This window comes from Oncorhynchus tshawytscha, linkage group LG10, assembly GCF_018296145.1.
Source record: "Oncorhynchus tshawytscha isolate Ot180627B linkage group LG10, Otsh_v2.0, whole genome shotgun sequence".
In the NCBI taxonomy this organism is placed as follows: domain Eukaryota; kingdom Metazoa; phylum Chordata; class Actinopteri; order Salmoniformes; family Salmonidae; genus Oncorhynchus; species Oncorhynchus tshawytscha.
This window is the reverse complement of record NC_056438.1, coordinates 67,365,830-67,391,098: the sequence shown is the minus strand read 5'-3', so window position 1 is coordinate 67,391,098 and position 25,269 is coordinate 67,365,830. Positions and strand designations below refer to the sequence as shown.

At 42.5% G+C, this 25,269-nt stretch overlaps 1 protein-coding gene across 1 annotated transcript; it reads right to left on the bottom strand.

Annotated features, from left to right (window-relative positions):
- Positions 1 to 228: 228 nt before the first annotated feature.
- On the bottom strand, positions 229 to 18,567 carry LOC112260764 (matrix metalloproteinase-14). The gene is made up of 10 exons (XM_024436099.2): positions 18,028 to 18,567; positions 6,476 to 6,624; positions 6,143 to 6,265; positions 5,577 to 5,884; positions 4,953 to 5,114; positions 4,612 to 4,778; positions 3,366 to 3,504; positions 3,073 to 3,223; positions 2,475 to 2,590; positions 229 to 2,323 (listed from the first exon to the last, which is right to left on the bottom strand). Exons 1-10 carry the CDS (start codon positions 18,124 to 18,126, stop codon positions 1,947 to 1,949), a joined length of 1,791 nt encoding a protein of 596 aa, XP_024291867.1. The 5' UTR covers positions 18,127 to 18,567; the 3' UTR covers positions 229 to 1,946.
- Between the last annotated feature and the right edge of the window lie 6,702 nt (positions 18,568 to 25,269).

The window sequence follows — 25,269 nt, the reverse complement described above, 5'->3', positions numbered from 1 at the left end:
GGGACCAGTTGCCGTACGATGGTAAGGTGGAGCAATATGGAGAGTAGGTAAGCAGTAAGGGTGAATGATTACAATACCAGGGTGATATTGAGCTTCAGTTAGGATTTTACTTGCGTAAGTTGTTTACGAAGTAATTTGTTAAGGAGTGCCTCTGAGTGTATATTCCTGTGTATGTCTGTGACTGACCAATTAGTGCTGAAACAAAAATAAAGAGCACATATTACTATGCATTTTTAAAAACATTTTATTTAAAGGATTAATGTGAAAAATACAGGCACAATCTTATTCAAATACTTTAAATACAGTAGTTATAATTATTATAATTATAAAAATGAATATCATTATTATTGTTCTAAATACTAGTAAACCTTTGCGTCCCTGAAAAATAAAAACAGCACCATGATTTGAGAACTGTAAACAAGTGCAATGACAAAAAGGAGTCATTTTCATATCTTCTATTTATTGCATTGAGATGGAAAAACAATCAAGTTTCACAAAATAATATCCCCATCCCATTCCCTTTCCCTCAAATCAAATATATATTTAAGGCCACTTTCAAAACGTAGTTCCCTGTCCAGCAGGACATTTAATGACAATGTACACAAACACATTCTATACATGGAGAACAAAAAACAATAGTACTAGACATAATAATAATGACAACATCATTGATAATAATAATAATCATAATAATAATCATTATAATAATCATTAAAACACTGCATGACATTAAAGAATTATAAGGTCTGTCGTGGAATTATTCTAATCAGAAGGAGAGACTTTTACATTTCTTCAAAACAAGTCAACTTTATTATTGAATTATTGCAGTAATGGAGCTTGTCAACGAGCCCCACGTAGGTGATTCAGCGAGAGCCCAACCAGCAGGACTAAGTCCATCCTTCTGGATGTTCATGACAAATCACAGGTGTATAGAATGGGTCACAAGGTTAAGATTCATATGAAAGATACTAATAATTCACAGCAAACAGTATTTGCTGTAAAGAGTGTTCTCATTGTGTAGAAACCAGGGTCTGGCCCCCCAACTCCATAGTAGGTGCCAGGTGCACCGGTTTGTGTCAGGAACTGCAACAATGCTGTTTAAAAAAAATGCTCAACAGTTTCCTGTGTGTATCAAGAATGGTCCTCTATCCAAATGACATCCAGACAAATTGGCACAACTGTGGGAAGCATTGGAGTCAACATGGGCCAGCATCCCTGTGGAACGCTTTCGACACCTTGTAGTCTATTCCCCCGACGAACTGAGTCTGTTCTGAGGGCAAAGGGGGGAGGGTGCAACTCAATATTAGGAAGGTGTTCCTAATGTTTGGTAAACTCAGTGTTTATCCCCTCTCTCTCCAGACCGTTCATAGTTCATGTGATATAACTGAGATACTGTATATGAGGCAACACTTAATAGGTGAATGGCTTTGACAGAATCTAGCATCCTCTACTAACATGGAGCAGAACATCACATGACGCTGGTTGTATTCTTTAACACAATAGGTGCTGGAATGGATGGATGGAGGCACTGCACATAATTATGTTCAAATAAAGCTGAAATTTACCAGGACACAAACACTGACAACAGCAACTGAAAAACAAAATGTAAAAAGGCTAAACAAACAGCGATGAGCTGGCGTCAACAACCACAATGAGAGAACAGAAGAGGGGGGAGAAATAGAGGAATAGAGAGGGAGTGAAAGAGCAAAAGGAATCTATTCCATATTTAAGTTGGCCCCGGTAAGGAATATCTAAGCTACAGCTAACAAATATATCTTGCTCTGGCTAACCTTCGCTCACAGTCTACAGATCCCTTTGACTTTAGTTCTCTAATTTTTCTCCCTCATCTCCACTTGCATTTCCCTCTGTTTGCTCTTTTCTCTCCTATACAGTCCCTCTCAACTCTTCAACCTCCTCTCGTTCCTTCTCTCTCCCTCTCCTCCCCTCTACACCTTGTCCAGTAGTGAGCGTTGACAGTAGAGGAGACGGCGTGGGGTGCCGTACCTGCGGAAGAACAGCAGTGCCCCCAGAGTGAGGATCACACACGCCAGCAGCATGAGGGGAACCACCACCGCCGCCACCACGCCCACCCCTCCGCCAGATCCTCCCTCCTCCTCGATGATGATCACCTCCGTCTCGTCTCTATCCTCCTTTCTGTCTTCCCGGTCTTGTCCTCCACCCCCTCTCCCTCCATCGGTCTTGGGGTCCTCCTCTGGACAGCCCATCCAGTCCTTAAGAGCAGACTTGGGGTATCCAGGCTCAACACGAAGCTTCTGGTTGTTGAACTTCCAATACTTATTGGCTTTGTAGAAGTAGGTGTGCCCTGAGAGACAAATACAGTGTGGAGATAAAGATGAACAAAATAAATCCAGAGTTGGAATAACTTTTTTCCTCTAGATTAAAACAGAAAAAATACAAACTGCACGCGTACATGCACCCACACGCACGTACACAAAAACACACAGGATGGTTACCTTGGTCTCTGCTCATGAAGCCAGCTTTAATATTGTCTGGGACGCCCTGCCACACACTGATGGGTTTGGGGTATTCAGGGTCCACAGAGCGTGAGTCCTCATTGTATCGATAGTACCTAACATGGGGAGAGATAGACATGTTTCAGTTCAACGTCAGTGCATCCGCATGTCTCCAAACCTCTGGTCTGTGCTGACCTCACACCTACAGGCCTATTACTCTTCCAAAGATGTGGTTGCTCAGCTGGTGTGCTCTGGGTTATGAGATGTAGGCTAAGTGAGCCACTGAAAGACAAAACCTGCCGGAGACAGACGTTCTGGTTCTCTTAGCTTGGCCTCTTGAGTTCAGCCGGATAACTGATATTCAGTGAGTGAATAGTATCATTGTAGCATTTCTGTGTTTCACATTGCTGGTTTTAGTTCTCCATTTCAAAAGTCAGAACCACTTATTTGGGAAATTTGCTATCATCTTATGGCCAAATAGGGCAATTCATGACAGAGAAATATGTTTTCAACGTTCTTTAGTCTTGTACACTCCACTCTGTCATGTAATGTTGACCTAAACAAAGACACAGAGACAATCAGATGCAAAAAGACTGACTTGTGTCCTCTGAAGAAGTATGTCTTGCCGGTGGGGGTGTAGAAGAGAGCAGCGTCTATTTTGTCTTTGGGTAGACCACTTCCAATCTCCTTCAGAGGCTTGGGGTAGCCATCCTCCAGAAGAGACTCCTTGAAAACCCAGTGCCTGTCTCCTACACAGAGTGAGAGAGAGAATCTGAATGAGTGGTTTTCCTCAGTAATGATATCTAATTTAATGGGAATAGTAGACTATGTAAATATTGTGACGGAACCTTAACAGAGGTTATAATGTTAACAGAGTAAAGTCAAATTTACCTTTGAAAAATACAAAGTTGCCATCATCCCTTTCATAAGCAGCATTGATGTTTGACGGCAGGCCCCTCCAGAAATGGCCTATTGGCATTGGGTACCCATCCAGAACCGCGTTGTTACGGACTCTCCAGAACCACTTATCCTGAAGGAGAGAGAGAGACAGGGTTAATACCTCTACAAACTAAATATACATGTACAGTGGGGCAAAAAAGTATTTAGTCAGCCACCAATTGTGCAAGTTCTCCCACTTAAAAAGATGAGAGAGGTAATTTTCATCATAGGTACACTTCAACTATGACAGAAAAATTAGAAGAAAAAAATCCAGAAAATCACATTGTAGGATTGTTAATTAATTAATTTGCAAATTATGGTGGAAAATAAGTATTTGGTCATTAACAAAAGTTTATCTCAATACTGGCTAGGTCACTCCAGGACCTTGAAATGCTTCTTACGAAGCCACTGTGTTTGGGATCATTGTCATGCTGAAAGACCCAGCCACGTTTCAACTTCAATGCCCTTGTTGATGGTAGGCTTTGTTACTTTGGTCCCAGCTCTCTGCAGGTCATTCACTAGGTCCCTCCGTGTGGTTCTGGGATTTTTGCTCACCGTTCTTGTGATCAGTTTGACCCCACGGGGTGAGATCTTGCGTGGAGGCCCAGATCGAGGGAGATTATCAGTGGTCTTGTATGTCTTCCATTTCCTAATAATTGCTCCCACAGTTGATTTCCTCAAACCAAGCTGCTTACCTATTGCAGATTCAGTCTTCCCAGCCTGGTGCAGGTCTACAATTTTGTTTCTGGTGTCCTTTGACAGCTCTTTGGTCTTGGCCATAGTGGAGTTTGGAGTGTGACTGTTTGAGGTTGTGGACAGGTGTCTTTTATACTGATAACAAGTTCAAACAGGTGCCATTAATACAGGTAACGAGTGGAGGACAGAGGAGCCTCTTAAAGAAGAAGTTACAGGTCTGTGAGAGCCAGAAATCTTGCTTGATGGTAGGTGACCAAAAACGTATTTTCTACCATAATTTGCAAATAAATTCATAAAAAATCCTACAATGTGATTTTCTGGATTTTTTTTCTCATTTTGTCTGTCATAGTTGAAGTGTACCTATGATGAAAATTACAGGCTTCTCTCATCTTTTTAAGTGGGAGAACTTGCACAATTGGTGGCTTACTAAATACTTTTTTGCCCCACTGTATATACACACAACAACAAAGCTGATTTCAGCTATATATCTGTAATTAAGTACCTTGAACACAAACATTTCTCCTCGGAGGATGGCGATGGTGTCAAAGTGTCCCTCACAGATGTCAAGACCAAAGCCAGGGTTGTATGGGGTGTGAGTGGGTTTGGGTGGGTGGTGAGGGGAGCGTGGGTTAGGTGGAGGAGGGCGAGGGCCACCACCTGATCTACCCCCTGCAGGGTAGCGGGAGATGTAATCCAATGTTATCCTTTACTACTATCATTACATAGGCCCTTTTTTTGTGATCTGATAAAAATGAACTCTGGGCCCTAGTTACAGCCTAGATACAGAACGACTATCAGTAATGATAATGAATGATAAAGCATTTTCTCTTAGCCTTTGCTCACCATAGATTTGCTGTATTCCCCTGAGGTCATCTTCAGGCAGCTGGAAGTTCTCGGTGTCCATCCACTGGTAGAATGGAGCCATGATGGCAGAGGGGTCGTTGGAGTGCTCCAGGCCAAGAGCATGACCCAGCTCATGTACCGACACCAGGAACACATCATTGCCTAAGACCAACAGAACCATGCCAATACCATAACACAGTATCTGAGAAAGAAGGTACCATGTCATCACCATCACATTAAATTGTCCCATGAAATTCAATCTTGTATAACAATAGCTTAAGCATGTATAGCAAAAGCACCATTCAAATGTAACTGACTAGAAACATCTAAAGTATTGACACCCTATTACTATGGTTTTAAATAGCAGGCCTCTCTCTCACCATCAAAACTAAAAACTAAAAAAATCTGTAGATCATTCATCTCCCCCACACAAACATGCCCTGGAGATAAGTTCAAAACACAAACACGTTGGGGCTTGTTGATAGTGTGTTTTATGGCCTGCTGCTCACAACTGCCCCGGGAGCATGGTAACTCCCAACAGGTTAAACTGGTTTTCCTGAGATCGGGAATCAAACATGAATTCCCGTCATAACGTTCCTCTTCCAAACACTCAAGGTCCCTCACCTGACAGATCACTGTTGCCGACCGTCCAGGGCTCTGCAGAGTCAAAGTGAGTGTCTCCCCCTATGCCGTTACCGGGGAAGTAGGCGTGTGCCAAGAAGCCCCCCTCGCCATCGAAGGGACTGGCATCACCATGGAAACCCTCACCGAAGAAGAGCATGATGTCTGCCATGTCCACCACCCTGTCCCGTATGTGACTGTAGGGGATCTCCCTGAAGCGTAGAGGGGTCACATTCTCCCACACCTTGAAGGCCTTCCTGATAGCCTCATTGGTCTCATATTCCCCCACCTTAGGGGTATAGTTCTGTATACTGAGAGATGGAGAGAGGGGCCACCATTAGAGAGAGAAGAGAACAGTTTGTGAAAGGAGGAAGATGGAGACAGGGGGAATAAGAGAGGAAACGGTGATACACTTTACTTGGTATATTAAGTCACTGGGGAATTTCTGAAAATCTGGTTGAGATGAGGGGAATTTACAGTATGACTTGACATGACTTCACCATATGGGTTGTGGGGGTTCTTTTCATTTTTACCCGACACATGCACTTAGAGTTGGAGGGCTAACCTACCAATAGGTGAGATCGGTCTTGTCCCATTTCAGGCCCTGGATAGCATAGCGCTTCTTTCTTAGGTTGCTCTTCAGCACAGTGCCAAACTTGTCTGGAACTCCACAGCGCGGCCGCTTCATCGCCCTGGCAAACACAATTCAGGGACCGGTCACACAATGCCCAGTAGAATCTCTATCTTGGAAACAGGTCATTGATTAATTTAACTTTGAATCAGTGAGTTCACACAGGTAAGACCATGCGTTTTCCTTGCCACATGACCTGACCAGAAGAAACTCTAACAAATAGGGTAATATGGTACTGAACCTGCAACAGTTTAGCATGAAAGGGACTCACTCTAAAGTGTTATTGTCGATAGAGCCGGTGATGGTCAGGCCGTAGAATCTCTGCATGGCTGTGATGGCCGTGGTGATGGAGTAAGGGGAGCGGGCAGCATGTGTCCGCAGGTCACCTGGCGGCAGGTAGCCATATTGCTGCAACCACACCTGAAACATGGAGGTTGTACTGTTACAACATGTCTCAAATGTGTGAAGAATTAATATACTATGAATAAATCAACATCTGTTGAATGTCTTCAAATAAGACAGAGTGGGCTCTGGTGTTGATATACATTTCACAATGACATAAATAACGAATAACCTCTAATTTAGGTTTTCATATGTTTTGGCTTGCAGGAGAAGCATAATGTCCACAAACAGGTGCTGGTCATTCCAATGGGTAAGTATAAAAGTATTCAAACATCAACACTACTCTTCAGTGACTGTGTCCAGCCAGCCCAATGGGACTCTGATGTACTGATGTACTGAAACCAAACCAGGGCAAAATGGCACCCACAAAGACAGCTCAGGCCCTTGTAGGGAAAATTCAAAATCCTGGTAGACAAAGACTGAACAGTGAAACTGAAAACACTCTGTTGGTAAAATATTTCCACATTGTAAGTTACGAACTATAGTACTCTGGTGTCTTTTTCATTGTGTTTGTGTGTACATGGCAAACATGGTCTCTATTGGACAACGAGGTATCGTTTTTGATTGAGACCATGCTCCAGATATATGTCATAATTGTTTTTGAGATTTTTTATTCCAGTTGGGCCTCTGCAGTAAGGGGTGTCCTTACATCCCTATAGGTCTAGGGTGGCCTCGCTTTCCAGGCTTGTTCTTGTAAGATTACAGTGTCTGGCTGCACTAGAGAAGGTGCCGAATTATTATATATCTGACCTTACTTTCCCCTGGAAACTTATTAAACTCTGGTGCCTCCCTCTCTCTATTTGGAGCAGAACCAGTGGCTGGGTCCCAAACCTCTCCCACACAGTTTCAGCTCTGCCCTTTCTCTCCCCCCCAAACAGGAGTTGGAGGTAGTGAAAGCTGATACTTCTCTGATATTCTTTACCGAACACATCCTGACTTGAACATTGTCAATAAGCTAGCACACAGCCAGGAAGTGTTTTTCACAACTCTAAATACAATTTGTTTGATTGTATGTTTGACCTTCAACTATTTAGTTCTTCACAAAAGTAGACTAACCTATTCAGTTGCATTAATGTCAGTCTCTATTGAAACAGCACAGTCAGTCAGTCAGTCAATTCTCTGGGAATTTCTCTATGATCCCATCCAAACCTCAAAGTCAAAACCTCTCCCCCCTACCCGTCTCTCTGTTCTCTTCTCTCCCCACTCCTCCTTCCCCTCTCCCTCTCTTTTCTAATATGGAAAACCCAAAGGCCTGAGGGTAAATTATTGTGAACAACCACACCCTGTGCACAGTCAGTACATTGTTACTATAGTGTATGTAACTTCCTGTTAGGTTGGTGTCCATGTTCCAGGAACATAAAGAACATAACAACACCTTTAATGAACTAGTAATGATGCCATTTCAGCATTTTCTCTATCAACAGTAAAATGTCAGCAGTTTCATTATACTAGTGGAGGCTCCTCAGTGGAGGACCATGCTCCTCAGTGAATTTCATATAAATAAAAATCGTGAAACATTAAACAAGTTCTCATTTTTAGAACAATACAAAATATATTCATATCACCAAATAATTTATTAAAACACACTGTTTTGCAATGAAGGTCTACAGTAGCCTCAGCAACACTCTGTAGGGTAGCAACATGGTATAGCCGGAGGACAGCTAGCTTCAGTCCTCCTCTGGGTACATCGACTTCAATACAAAACCTAGAAGGCTCATGGATCTCACCACCTTCCATAGACTTATACAGTAATTATGACAACTTGACAAACTGAAATTCGGCTTGGCCCCTAAGACCCTCAGAAACACAATTGAGAGCATCCTGTCGGGTTGTATCACTGCCTGGTATGGCCACTGCACCGTCTGGTACGGCAGCTGCACCTCCCGCAACCGCAGGGCTCTCCAGAGCGTGGTACGGTCTGCCCAACGCATCACCGTGGGCACACTGCCTGCCCTCAAGGACAACTACAGCACCCGATGTCAAAGGAAGGCCAAAAAGATCATCAAGGACATCAACCACACGAGCCACGGCCTGTTCGCCCCGCTACCATCCAGAAGGCGAGGTCAGTACAGGTGCATCAAAGCTGGGACCAAAAGACTGAAATACAGCTTCTATCTCAAGGCCACCGACTGTTAAATAGCAATCACAAGCCGGCTACCACCTGGCTACTCAACCCTGCACCTTAGAGACTGCTGCCCTATATACATAGAGATGGAATCTCTGGCCACTTTAATAATGGAACACTAGTCACTTTAATAATATTTACATACGGCTTTACTAATTTCATATGTATATACTGTATTCTACTGTATGCTAGTCAATGCCACTCCGACATTGCTCGTCCTAATATTTATATATTTCTTTATTCCATTATTTTAATTTTAGATTTGTGTATTATTGTGAATTGTTAGATACTACTGCACTGTTGGAGCTAGGACCACAAGCATTTCGCTACCCCGCAATAACATCTGCTAAATATGTGTATGTGACCAATAACATCTGCTAAATATGTGTATGTGACCAATAACATCTGCTAAATACGTGTATGTGACCAATAACATCTGCTAAATATGTGTATGTGACCAATAACATCTGCTAAATATGTGTATGTGACCAATAACATCTGCTAAATATGTGTATGTGACCAATAACATCTGCTAAATATGTGTATGTGACCAATAACATCTGCTAAATACGTGTATGTGACCAATAACATCTGCTAAATACGTGTATGTGACCAATAACATCTGCTAAATATGTGTATGTGACCAATAAAATTGGATTTAAACATCCGGAGGACATCCTCCAACCTATCAGAGTTCTTGCAGCATGAACTGACATGTTGTCCACCCAATCAAAGAACCAGAGAATTAATCCAGTACTGAAAGCATAAGCTACAGCTAGCTAGCACTGCAGTGCATAAAATGTGGACAGTTGTTGACTTAAAGAGAGAGAAAGACAACAGTTAAATAGTTTTGAACAAATATATTTATTTAAAAATGAAGGAGAGGCAAGAGAGAGAGAGCTAACTATATTTCAAAGTATATATTTTTTTCAGAGAGAGAGAGAGCTATATTAGGTTGTATTTTTTTCAACATTCACTTAGCTAGCAAATGCAGCTAGCTAGTTTAGCTTACTCAAACACCCGGCTCAAACAGAGAGGGATGCTATGTTAGTTAGCTGCCTATGACCATGCAAAACTAGAACTTTTCCAAGTCAGGGTAAGCTTTTGTCTTTATTAATTGATTACGACAGTGGCCCGCTGGTGTAACAGCTAAACTGCATTGACTGAACTGCTTGATTGTAGCGGGTTTACTAACGTGTTAGTTCTAGTAGCTCTAGACTATGACGCTCTAGACTATGATGTGACAATGCTGTAGGATGTGTGTAGCGGTCAGCGGTCATGATATGAAGGTTTGGCTTGGAAAGGTTTTCTCGCCTGGTCACAGACAGCTGATGTGTTCTGCACTGAAGTCCACAAGCAAAGGGAAAAGGGGAGAGGAGGAGCGCAAATAAATAGTTGTGAGAAGGAATTATATATACAACGAGCAAAGTGATCATGCTGTGTGATCAGGGGTGTATTAATTCCGCTAATTCTGTTGAAAAACGTTTTTCTTAAACAGAAGCAAACAGAACAAAACAGGGATAAACATACCAGAATTTCTCATTTGCAACTGTTGGACTAATGATTACACCCTAGATCAGCTAGATGCAGGCAAGAGTGTGCAAGATGGTATTGAATGTGTCAATATCTGTCATATTGATTACTCAAAATTCTCTAGACACGTAGGCGTGCTTGGAATGGAGGGGACTAATCTCTCTTGGGGAGACCCTGGTCTCTGTGTTAAGACTTAATATGTGAAAGAGGTCTTTCATCATGAAAAAGAGGGATGGTGAAGCGTGTAATTAATGGATTATGATAATAGAAATATAATGGAGGTGTGAGGACATGTCTTAGAGGAATAGTTTGTTTCAGGACAAGATTCAATTCTATGCTTGACATAAGGCCACAGCTGCTCTTTCTGAGGCCCCTATACCTTTCATTCTAGTCTTCTATCTAGGTCTTTCATAGTGTGTGTTGTTGTTAAACTGTATTTAAAATGGATGTATGAGCGAGAGAGCCATTGATCAACACTGAATACTTGTTTCAATGATAAGCCTAGTGAGTCCCACTCCTCCCATGGTCCCATTGGTGGGTCCACAAAGAACAGTCTTTAATTAAGTGTTCTTCAATAAGGGTATACTACTCCTAACTCTTGTCGTTTTGATCACTGAAGCCTAGAGAGTGAGTGGGCAGTGGGCAGTTATAGTGGTCCCTTTATTTGCTTTAGTTAGTTGAGTGAGTAAGACCTAGTATATAGACATTTTCCAAGCTCGTCATCAAGCTCGAGATCCTGGGTCTCGACCCCGCCCTGTGCAACTGGGTACTGGACTTCCTGACGGGCCGCCCCCAGGTGGTGAGGGTAGGCAACAACATCTCCTCCCCGCTGATCCTCAACACTGGGGCCCCACAAGGGTGCTTTCTGAGCCCTCTCCTGTACTCCCTGTTCACCCACGACTGCGTGGCCACGCACGCCTCCAACTCAATCATCAAGTTTGCGGACGACACAACAGTGGTAGGCTTGATTACCAACAACGACGAGACGGCCTACAGGGAGGAGGTGAGGGCCCTCGGAGTGTGGTGTCAGGAAAATAACCTCACACTCAACGTCAACAAAACTAAGGAGATGATTGTGGACTTCAGGAAACAGCAGAGGGAACACCCCCTATCCACATCGATGGAACAGTAGTGGAGAGGGTAGCAAGTTTTAAGTTCCTCGGCATACACATCACAGACAAACTGAATTGGTCCACTCACACAGACAGCATCGTGAAGAAGGCGCAGCAGCGCCTCTTCAACCTCAGGAGGCTGAAGAAATTCGGCTTGTCACCAAAAGCACTCACAAACTTCTACAGATGCACAATCGAGAGCATCCTGGCGGGCTGTATCACCGCCTGGTACGGCAACTGCTCCGCCCTCAACCGTAAGGCTCTCCAGAGGGTAGTGAGGTCTGCACAACGCATCACCGGGGGCAAACTACCTGCCCTCCAGGACACCTACACCACCCGATGTTACAGGAAGGCCATAAAGATCATCAAGGACATCAACCACCCGAGCCACTGCCTGTTCACCCCGCTATCATCCAGAAGGCGAGGTCAGTACAGGTGCATCAAAGCTGGGACCGAGAGACTGAAAAACAGCTTCTATCTCAAGGCCATCAGACTGTTAAACCACTAACATTGAGTGGCTGCTGCCAACACACTGACACTGACTCAACTCCAGCCACTTTAATAATGGGAATTGATGGGAAATGATGTAAATATATCACTAGCCACTTTAAACAATGCTACCCTATATAATGTTACTTACCCTACATTATTCATCTCATATGCATACGTATATACTGTACTCTATATCATCGACTGCATCCTTATGTAATACATGTATCACTAGCCACTTTAACTATGCCACTTTGTTTACATACTCATCTCATATGTATATACTGTACTCGATACCATCTACTGTATCTTGCCTATGCTGCTCTGTACCATCACTCATTCATATATCTTTATGTACATATTCTTTATCCCTCTTACACTGTGTATAAGACAGTAGTTTTGGAATTGTTAGTTAGATTACTTGTTGGTTATTACTGCATTGTCGGAACTAGAAGCACAAGCATTTCGCTACACTCGCATTAACATCTGCTAACCATGTGTATGTGACAAATAAAATTTGATTTGATTTGATTTTCCATGAACAAAGTAATAAATGAATAGCCCTAGGCTTTTTAGAGGCAAGGATATGACTTCCCTGACCTTAAAAAGACTTACATGAAATTTGGCTCGGTTCTCCAGATTACTGATCCACTTAGTGTGTCACAATGACTACCAACAAACACAACAACAGAGCATGAGAAAGAAGCCTCATAGCTCATAGCTAGATACACAATGATCTGGCCCATACAAGACACTTGGCTTAGGAGCCACAGCACACAGTATTACAAATCACAACACACACATACACTACATGGTCAAAATATGTGGACAATCCCTTCAAATTTGTGGATTCGGCTATTTCAGCCACACCCATTGCTGACAGGTGTATAAAATCGAGCACACAGCCATGCAATCTCCATAGACAAACATTGGCAGTAGAATGGCCTTACTGAAGAGCTCAGTAACTTTTTACGTGGTACCGTCATAGGATGCCACCTTTCCAACAAGTCAGTTTGTCAAATTTCTGCCCTGCTAGAGCAGCCCCAGTCAACTGTAAGTGCTGTTATTGTGAAGTGCAAACATCTAGGAGCAACAACTGCTCAGCTGCGAAGTGGTAAGCCACACAAGCTCACAGAACGGGACTGCCGAGTGCTGAAGTGCGTAGAGCGTAAAAAAAAGAGTCTGTCCTCAGTTACAACACTCACTACCGATTTCCAAACTGCCTCTGGAAGCAACGTTAGCACAAGAACTGTTTGTCGGGAGCTTCATGAAATGTGTTTCCATGATCGAGCAGCCTAAGATCACCATGCGCAATGCCAAGCATCGGCTGAAGTGGTATAAAGCTCGTCACATTGGACTCTGGAGCAGTGGAAACACGTTCTCTGGAGTGATGAATCACCCTTCACCATCTGGCAATCTGACAGACGAATCTGGGTTTGGCGGTTGCCAGGAGAACGCTACCTGCCCCAACTGTAAGTTTGGTGGAGGAGGAATAATGGTCTGGGGGTGTTTTTAATGGTTCGAGCTACACCACTTAGTTCCAGTGAAGGGAGATCTTAACGATACAGCATACAATGACATTCTAGCCCTGACCCGAACTCCATCGAACACCTTTGGGATGAATTGGAACGCCGACTGCAAGCCAGACCATCACCATATTGATGCCCATGATTTTGTAATGAGATGTTCGACGAGCAGGTGTCCACATACTTTTGGTCATGTAGTGTATATCATAAGAATCAATAAACATAAATGTGTTTGGGTGGTGTTACAACATTATCGTCATAAATCTTCTATGTGGATATTACTGATAAACCTCCCTGACCTCTGACTCGTCTCTACATGCACATAGTGTGTATGGGATTCCAGCTGTCTATGCAAACAGTCCTCTAGCCAGCGTCAACAAGACTGAGCAAAAGAAGCAGCTCAGTTGATAGAGCATGGCACTTGTAACGTCAGTGGTAGTGGTTTCAATTCCCACCACCCCCAATATGTAAAATGACTGTAAGTTGCTTACGATAAAAGTGTCTGCTAAATGGCATATTTTGTTATTATATATACAGTTGAAGTCAGAAGTTTACATACACTAAAGTTGGAGTCATTAAAACTCGTTTTTCAACCACTCCAAAACTGTATTGTAAACGAACTATAGTTTTGGCAAGTCAGTTAGGACATATACTTTGTTCATGACACAAGTAATTTTTTAAACAATTGTTTACAGACAGATTATTTCACTTATAATTCACTGTATCACAATTCCAGTGGGTCAGAAGTTTACATACACTAAGTTGACTGTGCCTTTAAACAGCTTGGAAAATTCAGAAAATGATGTCATGGCTTAGAAGCTTCTGATAGGCTAATTGACATCATTTGTGTCAATTAGAGGTGAACCTGTGGATGTATTCCAAGGCCTACCTTCAAACTCAGGGCCTCCTTGCTTGACATCATGGGAAAATCAAAAGAAATCAGCCAAGACCTCAGAAAATAAATGATAGACCTCCACAAGTCTGGTTCATCCTTGGGAGCAATTTCCAAATGCCTGAAGGTACCACTCTCATCTGTACATACAATAGTGCGCAAGTATAAACACCATGGGACCACGCAGCCGTCATACCGCTCAGGAAGGAGACGCGTTGTGTCTCCTAGAGATGAACTTACTTTGGTGCGAAAAGTGCAAATCAATCCCAGAACAACAGCAAAGGACCTTGTTAAGATGCTGGAGGAAACAGGTACAAAAGTATCTATATCCACAGTAAAACCAGTCCTACCAATCCATAACCTGAAAGGCCACTCAGCAAGGAAGAAGCCACTGCTCTAAAACCACCATAAAAAAGCCAGACTACGGATTGCAACTGCACATGGGAACAAAGATCATATTTTTTGGAGAAATGTCCTCTGACCATCGTTATGTTTGGTGGAAAAAGGGGGATGCTTGCAAGCCCAAGAACACCATCCCAACCGTGAAGCACGGGGGTGACTGCATCATATTGTGGGGGTGCTTTGCTGCAGGAGGGACTGGTGCACTTTACAAAATAGATGACATCATGAGGTAGGAAAATTATGTGGATATATTGAAGCAACATCTCAAGACATCAGTCAGGAAGTTAAAGCTTGGTCGCAAATGGGTCTTCCAAATGGACCCCAAGCATACTTCCAAGGTTGTGGCAAAATGGCTTAAGGACAACAAAGTCAAGGAATTGGAGTGGCCATCACAAAGCCCTGACCTCAACCCTACAGAAAATTTGTAGGCAGAACTGAAAAAGCGTGTGCGAGCAAGGATGCCTACAATCCTGACTCAGTTACACCAGCTCTGTCAGGAGGAATGGGCCAAAATTCACCCAACTTATTGTGGGAAGCTTGTGGAAGGCTACACGAAATGTTTGACTCAAGTTAAATCACTTAAAGGCAATGCTACCAAATACTAATTGAGTGTATGTACACTTCTGACCCACTGGGAATGTGATGAAATAAAGAAAAGCTGAAATAAATAATTCTCTATACAATTATTCTGACATTTCACATTCTTAAAATAAAGTGGTGATCTTAACTGACCTAAGACAGGGAATTTTTACGAGGATTAAATTTCAGGAACTGTGAAAAACTGAGTTTAAATGTATTTGGCTAAATTGTATGGAAACTTCCGACTTCAACTGTATAAGAAGTAACATTTTTAAAACATCCCACTGATGCCAAAGTCATTTGAGCATTAGCCAATTTGTCTGCATATCTTAATAAAAGAGAATCCTTTTCTCAAAAGCATAAACAAGAAGGTCAGTCTAATATACTTAATTACGTTATCATTATGATAAGGTTATAACTAAGACCCTGAGTATTTCCTGGTCAGGTTGTGTGGTCAGGAAACTGGGATGTAGAGTCGTTGCCATGTTACTACCCAGCAGTGCTGCTTGCAGATGTCTACTAAGTGCATGTGGCCTATGAGTAACATCCGGTCCCACTGTGTATTGCCTAATTACATCATTCATAAACCTAAACCACTTTGTTCCCAAATTGCATCATCACAATGACTTATTTTCGGTTCCTTTTCATGTGGGTAGTACCCCTTCCCTCTTTTTCTCTCTCTCCTTCCTTTGGCATTTAGTCATCTCCCACTCATTCACATTTCCTTGAGACTGGTTCCCTCTTTGTACTGACTAACACTCCTCCCTTTCTCCCCCTCCCCCCTCCATCTCTGTGTCAGTCACTGTATGTGTTGTCATGGTCAGGCTGCAGTGAGACTAATTCAAGAAAAGAGGAAATCCCATGCCCACTTCCTATCTCTCCCTGAGACCACAGGATATGACACACCTGCCTACCTTCCATGACTGGTACTATGGTCTTCACACAGCTGCTTTGAGCTCAGTCCAACGGACTATTAAACAGAACTGCTGGTCTTGATTTACCGTTCACTTAGGGTATTATCACTCTCTCAATACCTAATGTGTAAGCTAGTGAGTGTTCTGGTGCAAAATGATGGCCAAGCATTGTAAGAGTCTGTTTGAGGGACTCATTTTACCAGTAGTATTATGTGCTTTGTTGGTGATTTACCCCAAAGCATGTAAAGGAGAAGCAGCAAAAAGCAGTCTGTCTAAATGACAAACAAACACTATCAGTGCTTCAGTTCCCTCACCTAGTAGCCTGCTTTCTGCTAAATTGGCAGTCTAATCTAGGTCAATGAAGTTCAATTATTCTTTACATTTGCACAGCTGGAAATACAATCCAGGCACCTACATTACGCTAAGATTACAGTTAATGCGCCAGCAGTCAGATTAAAAACATCAAAAGGGCAGTGATGAAGTCAGAGCTTCCTGGGACATGATCTAGCTGACTGCATTGTCCTAAATGGCAGAGGGTGGGGTGCATAAGGGTTTAACATCATGGTAACTTCCTGTAGTCGAAACAGGCGAGTCCTCCTCCACTGCTGAACACCAGACTATCATATCCTCAGAGGCAGCCCTTAAAACTCCCCTCCCCCAGTTCAACCCTAACTCAGGACAGATGTCAACAATTATCTCTGCATCTCTTTGAACTTGGATTCTATACTGCAACTATAGCGCAACTCTAAATCCCCTCTCCTTTCAGAAAGTGCCTCTGTACCTGACCACAATACAGAGACCATGGCATTTCTCCCATTTGCTGCCTTCTTGTCTTTTTCTTTTCTTTTCTCATCTCATCTTATTTTATTTTGCAGCCTCAGAATTCCTAAGTGTTGTCATGCAAGCCATCACCATTGTGGCCTGCTTCCTTTGGCTGAGGTCAGATCAATTCCAAATCCACCCAGTTTTACTGTAAACTGTAATCTTGGATATCCTCGACCGTACTCAAAGATTGCGGAAGTAAACCATATATTATTATTATTATTATTAAGCTTTTGAAATTGTACAATCATGAAAGGGATACTATTATATTCCGATGTATCTCCTTGCCTACCATACGTATACATAGGTGGCTGGTGTTTGTGGGACAAGAGGCGTAACAATAAACATGTCAGACAAGTTATTTCCAAAGAATTCTTCCCAGAACAGTTAAAACGGAATTATATTTGTCAAATGTTTGATGTATCTGAAACCAAGTAAATAAGAACACAATAGTTGTATTTACCTACACCACCCAAGGCTAAAGAGAACCATTTTAATACTCTAAATGATATTTATCTGTACATTTTTATGATTGAATTTCAATGTAGTTGGTAATGACTGTACATTTTGTGTAAATGACATTGGAAGTAAGCCGTCCCGCTAGGTTATGAATATGTGCAATACAACTTCGATCGGAAGTGACTTTTTCGTAACAGGCGAGGAGAATTTAGGCAGCAGGTTAGGATAATTAGATAAAGTTTAGGAAAAGGTTTAAGGTTAGCTAAAATGCTATCCTAACCTACTACGAAAAGTATCTTCTGGTCGTAGCTGCACTCGATATAGTCACAGGCGTAGTTTTACCTACAGTCTGGCATCCCAGACTTGGGAAATTATTTCCACTTTTTTAACAGTAGGGACTATTGCTTTATAACAGATTAAATCATCATAATGCAAATTGTTTAAATTATGCATATTTGTTGCATATATTCAATAATAATATATGCCAGTTGGCAGAACTTTTGTCCAAAGTGATAGTCATACATGCATGCATACATTTTCAATAAGGCAACATCTCCCGACCACTCACCTCGTGTTTTATATCTTGTGGTGCCGCTCCTTGTGCGCTCGGGTCCCATGCCAACACAAGAAACAGCAGTTGGGCAAACGCCTCTATCCAGAGTGCCATTCCACGACACCCGTCCAAAAAGCCCCTGTTTTGCCCTCTATGACTTTTGCCTGATTCTTCAAGTAGGTATTTGTCAACAAATTTCAAGAGCCTACTAGACTACACATATAGGAAAAATGCTTCCAAATGCAAAATAAGGTGTCAAAAGTATTATTATCACTTGCATCCTATGTCGAAAATATACATATTCAACGTAGCTTGCTTCTAAAGATTAACTTAATTAAAGAAAGAGGTGCGACGGTTGCATCAATGATTTGGCATCCCAACGTTTTAACGCTCAATTTCCACTCTAACTATAATCGACCTACTTGTTTATCTTTGTCTGCAGTACTCAACGTTTTATCTAGTTCTTTGCATCTCCCCCAAACTTGTCCTTGTGATATGTTGATTCCTCTCTCACACAGCTACAGATGTGGTAGTTTGAGAGTCCCTCTCGAGGCCTTTGCTGGAAACTACTAAAACCTCCCACTTTAACATGGGGCTTTCCCTTCTGCCTTGGCATGCATAGGCATGGTTAATTTAGCTGATGACCTTCGCAGAGATGTTGGGCAAATGGTGCCCAGTCAGCCTCTGTAGGCCAGTGGCTGTCGGTAACTTTTAAGATAAGGGAGGACGATTTTTTAATGAACATGGCTTATTTCTATTACAGCATATTGGATGACTGTCATTCATATTCCATTCACCCAGCTCAATGTAACATCGATAGGTTTGGGCTACTACATGATACTCAAATTTTCCCTACACCCATCATGAGGTTGCTACATCCTATCCTATGAATGAAAGTATACAACATAGGTGCACAGGTCCAGAGGAAAATTAGGTGACAGACAGTGACACATTCAATACCACCTTGCAATCTCCTGCCTTCATCTAGCTGATCAAGGGTGTAATCATGAGTCTAACAGTTGCAAACAAGAGTTTCTATTGGACAAATTCAGGTATGTTTATCCCCATTTCGTTCCGTTTTCTTCTGTTTAAGAAATGTTTTTCAACAGAATCGTCAGAATGAATACACCCCTGATCAAACACAAACACAGTTCACTTTCATGGCAGCCACATATAAACAGCATGATCATTTTGCCTATTGTATAAATCATGGGCACCACTTTGGTTTTGGAAGTGTGGGGGGCATAACCTGTGTGTCCTCCCCCAGAATTTATTTGGGCATCTAAAGCTAATTTCATGCATTTTCATACAATCCAATATGCTGTCTTTATTTAGAACAAGAAGTCAGCAAACATTTCCACAGTCATCAAGCTAGTTAAGAGTGTAAAGGCTTTCTTCCTGGGAAGGAGAGGAGGACCAAAATGCAGCATGGTTAAAGTTCATGGTTCTTTAATAAGAGAAACTAAACATGAACAGAATACAAAACAATAAACATGGCAAAACCAAAACAGTCCTAACTGGTGCAGAAAACAAAAACAGGAAACAACCACCCAACACAAAACAGGCTACCTAAATATGGTTCCCAATCAGAGACAATGACTAACACCTGCCTCTGATTGAGAACCATATAAGGCCAAACATAGAAATAGACAAACTAGACACACAACATAGAATGCCCACCCAGCTCACGTCCTGACCAACACTAAAACAAGGAAAACACACAAGAACTATGGTCAGAACGTGACAAAGAGATCATTATTAAATATGTTTAAGTGATTAATAAGACTGAACTAGATCAAAGGTAATTCAATAATACATATTGTGTTGCACCTTTAACCAGTACCATAACAAATTAACAACTCTTGAAAAAATACATACTTTTGATTTTCTTTATTAAGACATCCTCTGTATCAAATTTCAGCCAGACCGACCAGCCAGCCCGAGCCGCCTGCATGCCCGACCCCCACCAGTCTAGTCAGTAACTCACCTCTCTCCCAACACAATTTCCTTCCCAGTTCACATCTTAAAATCTTTTCATTCCCAAAGGTAAGGTTTGGGAAAAAAACACATCAAAATAAACACATGCACCTCAAATATAGATTAACACACAGAAACAGCAAATCCTCCATATAATTAATCTCAAATGACTAGTTGTACTGTAGAGCTCTTTTTACTTGCGCACAATATAGCTGGTTCACCCCATCCTGTCCCTAGGGGTCCAACACCCTGCAGTGCCCCAACCCAACGCACCCCACTCAGCTTTAGGATCTTAGTGAAACAGACATTTTTTGTTTTGCGTGTGTTAGGCCTAGGCCAGAGTGCCAACCCACAGGATGGCAGACCCCCAGGGCCAGCACTGAGCAGCCCAGCTGCTAGGGCTTGCCTAAATAGGTATCTCCCCTGACGTGGGCATGTTTTCAATACAGACTCCTTTAGTCGTACTGTGTTCCATATAAGGCATCCAGACCTTATGAAAGTTGCCCAGTATACTCTTAATCTTGTAATAAATCAAATCTAGTGATACATAACATGACATTGTGGGAGGATAACCAACCTTCCAATTAATGGCAATGCATTTCTTTGCTGCTATAAATGCTTGGTTACACAGTTTCTTCCGATAACAGTCTCCAGTATCAACATTTCCAAGCAAACAAAAACAGGGAGAATGTTGAATCTGTAGACATGCTGAGATAAAACAACATACTCTTTGCCAGAATTCAGCCAGCCTTCACAAGACAATAACATATGAAAATATGCCTGCTTTTGTGTTTTACACCTCCAGCAGAGGAATGACACTTCTGAGTGCATGTAATTCAGTTTCACTGGCATATAGTATGTTTTATGGATGGTCTTAAACTGCAGTAGTTTATGTCTGAGATAATATGAACATGACTGGGCATTAAAACATATCTGTATCTATTCATCATCATCAATAGCTTCTGCCAGGTCTTCCTCACATTTTTGTTTGACATGTTTTGTGTCATCGGTAAAAGCCTCTATCAACCCTTGATACAGTTTGGAAACTTTGGAGGTTTGTCAGACCGCCTTAAAATAGCATCTGGCTCATCCAGTGTTTGCTGCACAGAGAGAATAAAGCGTGGTATCTGCAAAAAAATCACCTCACCTCTGTCAAAGACTGGTCTTCCCTGGCTGCCTGACTCTGCTGAGACCCCTGTCACCATCTGATCCTCCTAAAATGAGGCATGACAAAGAATTACCTTGGTGTACATTTATACATTATATTTTCCAAGAATAGAATCAATGGTTCAATAATTGAAATGACCATTATTCCTAGATCCCAGACTGCAGCTATAAAGCTGCTGTCCTGTAGCTACTTTAGGTCTACCCATCAATTCAAGATGGAATCTTTGTATCATTCACTGATATTATTAATATACTGCTAAATTCACTTGAGCTCCCTGGCTGTCTGACCCTGCTGGGAGCACTGTCACCATCTGATCCTGTTAAGACATGATGAGCATAGTGTTGTGTACTGACTGCACTAGAGGGCTGGATTCTGTAGGATGCCTTCAGACCCGACAGAGATCATTGCAGCGCGGTCTGCATTTTTCATGCTGTGGGCTGAAGTGGGCAGTTGTCCCACAGACTATTTGGAAACAGTCCTCTTTCTGCTTTGCTACCTATTGTATTAAAATCACATCTTTTTCACATTATTCACACACACAATTTGCTGCTTGAACATTAGTAGCCTACCTCTCCTAGTTGGGCATGAGAGTTCAAGTGCACCTAGTATGTGTGGCCTCATTGAAATAGATTAGGCTACTTACATGGGCAGAGAATCAAGTGGCAGTTAAATTGATTATGAAATTAACTTCAATATGATTAGACTGTAGTTTACTACAGTGTCTGTAAATAAATATTGATAATGGAAAGAAGTGCTCAACCAACATGAATCAAAGTGCAATAAAAAAATGTGTATCATCATTGAAGGCACAATGCGCACATCGGTTAGGCTACTATGGTGAGCAAGCATTGAACCTTTTCATTTTCAGTAAGTATCGATTACCAATTTATTTGTCTCTGTCTGCAAATCGTCCTCCCAAAAGGTAAGCTATTTCCTATAGGACTGTTTCCAGTTCAGTAGCTATACCTGTGAGATCAGGTGCGCGTGTGGTCTCAGTTAAATAGAGCAGGCTATATCCTATGCATGGGCAGAGAAGCACGAGGCAGTTATCTTTCCAAGGAAATTTATTTCCTAAATAGGCCTATGATTAGGCAACACATACACACTGAACCATGCTCAACTCTCCAGTGCTGGTCCAGTCAGCCTTCCAGAAGCTTTGCCTTTACACTGCCTGTCAGCCCACTCTGCATGCTCCTAAATCCAGCCATCTAAACACTCCAAACAGTGTACCTGTAACTCGGAGTGTAAACAGTGTAACTCGGAGGCGACCGCAAGTACACTGTTGCCGCTTTTTGTGTCACATTGCAATGATAAAACTAGGGGGGACAAAAATGCCATTTCAGAATGTGTGGGGGGGACATCACCCCACCGTCCCCAGTGAAAGTTGCGCCCCTGGTATAAATTCCTTCTCGTATCTAAGTGCTCTCGTCCTCTCACATTTTCCCTTCGCTTGTGGACTTCAGTTCTTGCTGAAATTAATACAAGAAATTAATACAACCAAAAGCTTACCTTGACTTGGAAGAGTTCCTGTGTTGGATAGTCATAACCAGCTAGCTAACATAGCACCCCTCTCTGTTTGGGCTGGGTGATTGAGTGGGCTAAACTAGTTATCTGAATTCGCTGCTTTTTTAATTACATGAATTTGTTCAAAACTGTTCAACTATTGTCTTTCTCTCTCTTTAAGTCAATTAGTCACCACATTTTAAGCACTGCAGTGCTAGCTAGCTGTAGCTTATGCTTTCAGTACTAGATTAATTATCTGATTCTTTGATTGGGTGGACAACATATCAGTTCATGATGCAAGAGCTCTGATAGGTTGGAGGACGTCCTCCAGAAGTTGTCATAATTCCTGTGTAAGTCTATGGAAGGGGGTGAGAACCATGAGCCTCCTAGTTTTTGTATTGAAGTCAATGTACCCAGAGGAGGACGGAAACTAGCTGTCCTCCGGGTACACCATGGTGCTACTGTAACAGTATAACTTTAGACCGTCCCCTCGCCCATACCCGGGCGCGAACCAGGGACCCTCTGCACACATCAACAACAGTCACCCTCAAAGCATCATTACCCATCACTCCACAAAAGCCGCGGCTCTTGCAGAGCAAGGGGAACCACTACTTCAAGGTCTCAGAGCAAGTGACGTCACTGATTGAAACGCTATTTAGCGCGCACCACTGCTAACTAGCTAGCCATTTCACATACGTTACACTCACCCCCCTTATGACCTCCTCCTTTTCCGCAGCAACCAGTGATCCGGGTCAACAGCATCAATGTAACAGTATAACTTTAGACCGTCCCCTCGTCCATACCCGGTCGCAAACCAAGGACCCTCTGCACACATCAAAAACAGTCACCCTCGAAGCATCGTTCTACCATCACTCCACAAAAGCCGCGGCTCTTGCAGAGCAAGGGGAACCACTACTTCAAGGTCTCAGAGCAAGTGACGTCACCGATTGAAACGCTATTTAGCGAGCACCACCGCTAACTAGCTAGCCGTTTCACATCTGTTACACTACGCTGGGGTGTTGTTGAGGCTACTGTAGACCTTCATTGCAAAACACTGTGTTTTGGTCAATTATTTGGTGACGTGAATAGACGTATTATAGTTTTATCAAAAGGATCACTTTTTTTATGTTTCACTATTTACATTTTTGTGAAATTCACTGAGGAGGATGGTCCTCCCCTTCCTCCTCTGAGGAGCCTCCACTGCTGTAGGCCTTTATAAAGGGTTACTAGTTATTACTAGTTAGTAAGCATATATCACCAACACTGTCTACAGTCACACATGACATCATTCCATAAAAGTATCAATACATGAGATATGTTGTGTAAGGCAGCAGTAAACATGTCGTCGTCACTGTCGTTGTCACTGTTGTCGTCACTGTCGTTGTCCCCTCCAGGCCAATTAGTGACAATTATTCAAATTTATGTTGCGCGGATTAATGAGGGCGAGTAAAAACTCTAGTCTTTTTCCCCTGCTGGAAATAAAAAATAAAAACAGAATGGGTGCAGCTTATAGGCCCTAATGGGAAACGTGTTGCTCATGTGAGGCTGCATATAGGCCTATGTACAAAATGTCATGACTGTAGCTCAAACGGTCCAGGAGATATGCTTGTTCAAAGTTTTCAGTTGATTACTATACCGCCCCCCTTGGGCCAATCAGTGTAATTGTGTATATACCTAATCTCTATAGGAAGGCGCATGATTCATCCAATTTCCCTCAAAATCGCAGTATGGGTGGGTAACTGCATACTTGGAGTGTGTCTGAGAGTGGGTGTTTCAAAAGATCAACAGTGATGGGTGTAACATCAGTGGGTGGCTCAACAGGGTTGGGTGTAAGATCAGTGGGTGGCTCCACAGGGTTGGGTGTAAGATCAGTGGGTGGCTCAACAGGGTTGGGTGTACGATCAGTGGGTGGCTCAACAGGGTTGGGTGTAAGATCAGCGGTTGGCTCAACAGGGTTGGGTGTAAGATCAGTGGGTGGCTCAACAGGGTTCGGTGTAACATCAGTGGGTGGCTCAACAGGTTTGGGTGTAACATCAGTGGGTGGCTCAACAGGTTTGGGTGTAACATCAGTGGGTGGCTCAACAGGTTTGGGTGTAACATCAGTGGGTGGCTCAACAGGGTTGGGTGTAAGATCAGCGCTCCATTATTGGTCATATTAGAGCTGTTTATTACTGTGTCCATGTGAAAAGTAGGGAATTAGCTAGGGAAACTGACAGAGAATGAGGTCAAGGTTAGCAAAAAGGTTAGTGTTAGGCTTAGCTAAAATGCGTATCAGCTTAGGATAATTAACATGGCAGGTTAGGAAAATTAACATTAACATTAGGAGATTGAGGTTAAGGTTAAGGAAATGGTTAGGGTTAGGCTCAGCTAAAATGCTAGCGTAGTCAACAATCGACTCGTCGTGTAGCCCAATCAGCCAAGCAAAACGGTCTTGAGCGGCAACAAATCTTCCCAACAAGCTGATTTGAGTTCCATAGACCCACTTCGGTTGAACCTCCCACTTTTGCAGACACATCCACTTTCAGACACACTCCATGTATGCAGTTACCCACGACTCCAAAATTAGGGAAGTGGTGTCTTTGATATCACATGTGACTAACGAATGGTTG

Excerpts from the sequence above, each read along its gene's own strand:
- LOC112260764 (XM_024436099.2), bottom strand. The coding sequence starts at position 18,126 with ATGGCACTCTGGATAGAGGCGTTTGCCCAACTGCTGTTTCTTGTGTTG. Across the intron at positions 5,885-6,142 it reads AAGACCGATCTCACCTATTG|TATACAGAACTATACCCCTA; the intron begins GTAGGTTAGCCC and ends TCCATCTCTCAG. Across the intron at positions 2,324-2,474 it reads CTTCATGAGCAGAGACCAAG|GGCACACCTACTTCTACAAA; the intron begins GTAACCATCCTG and ends TTTGTCTCTCAG.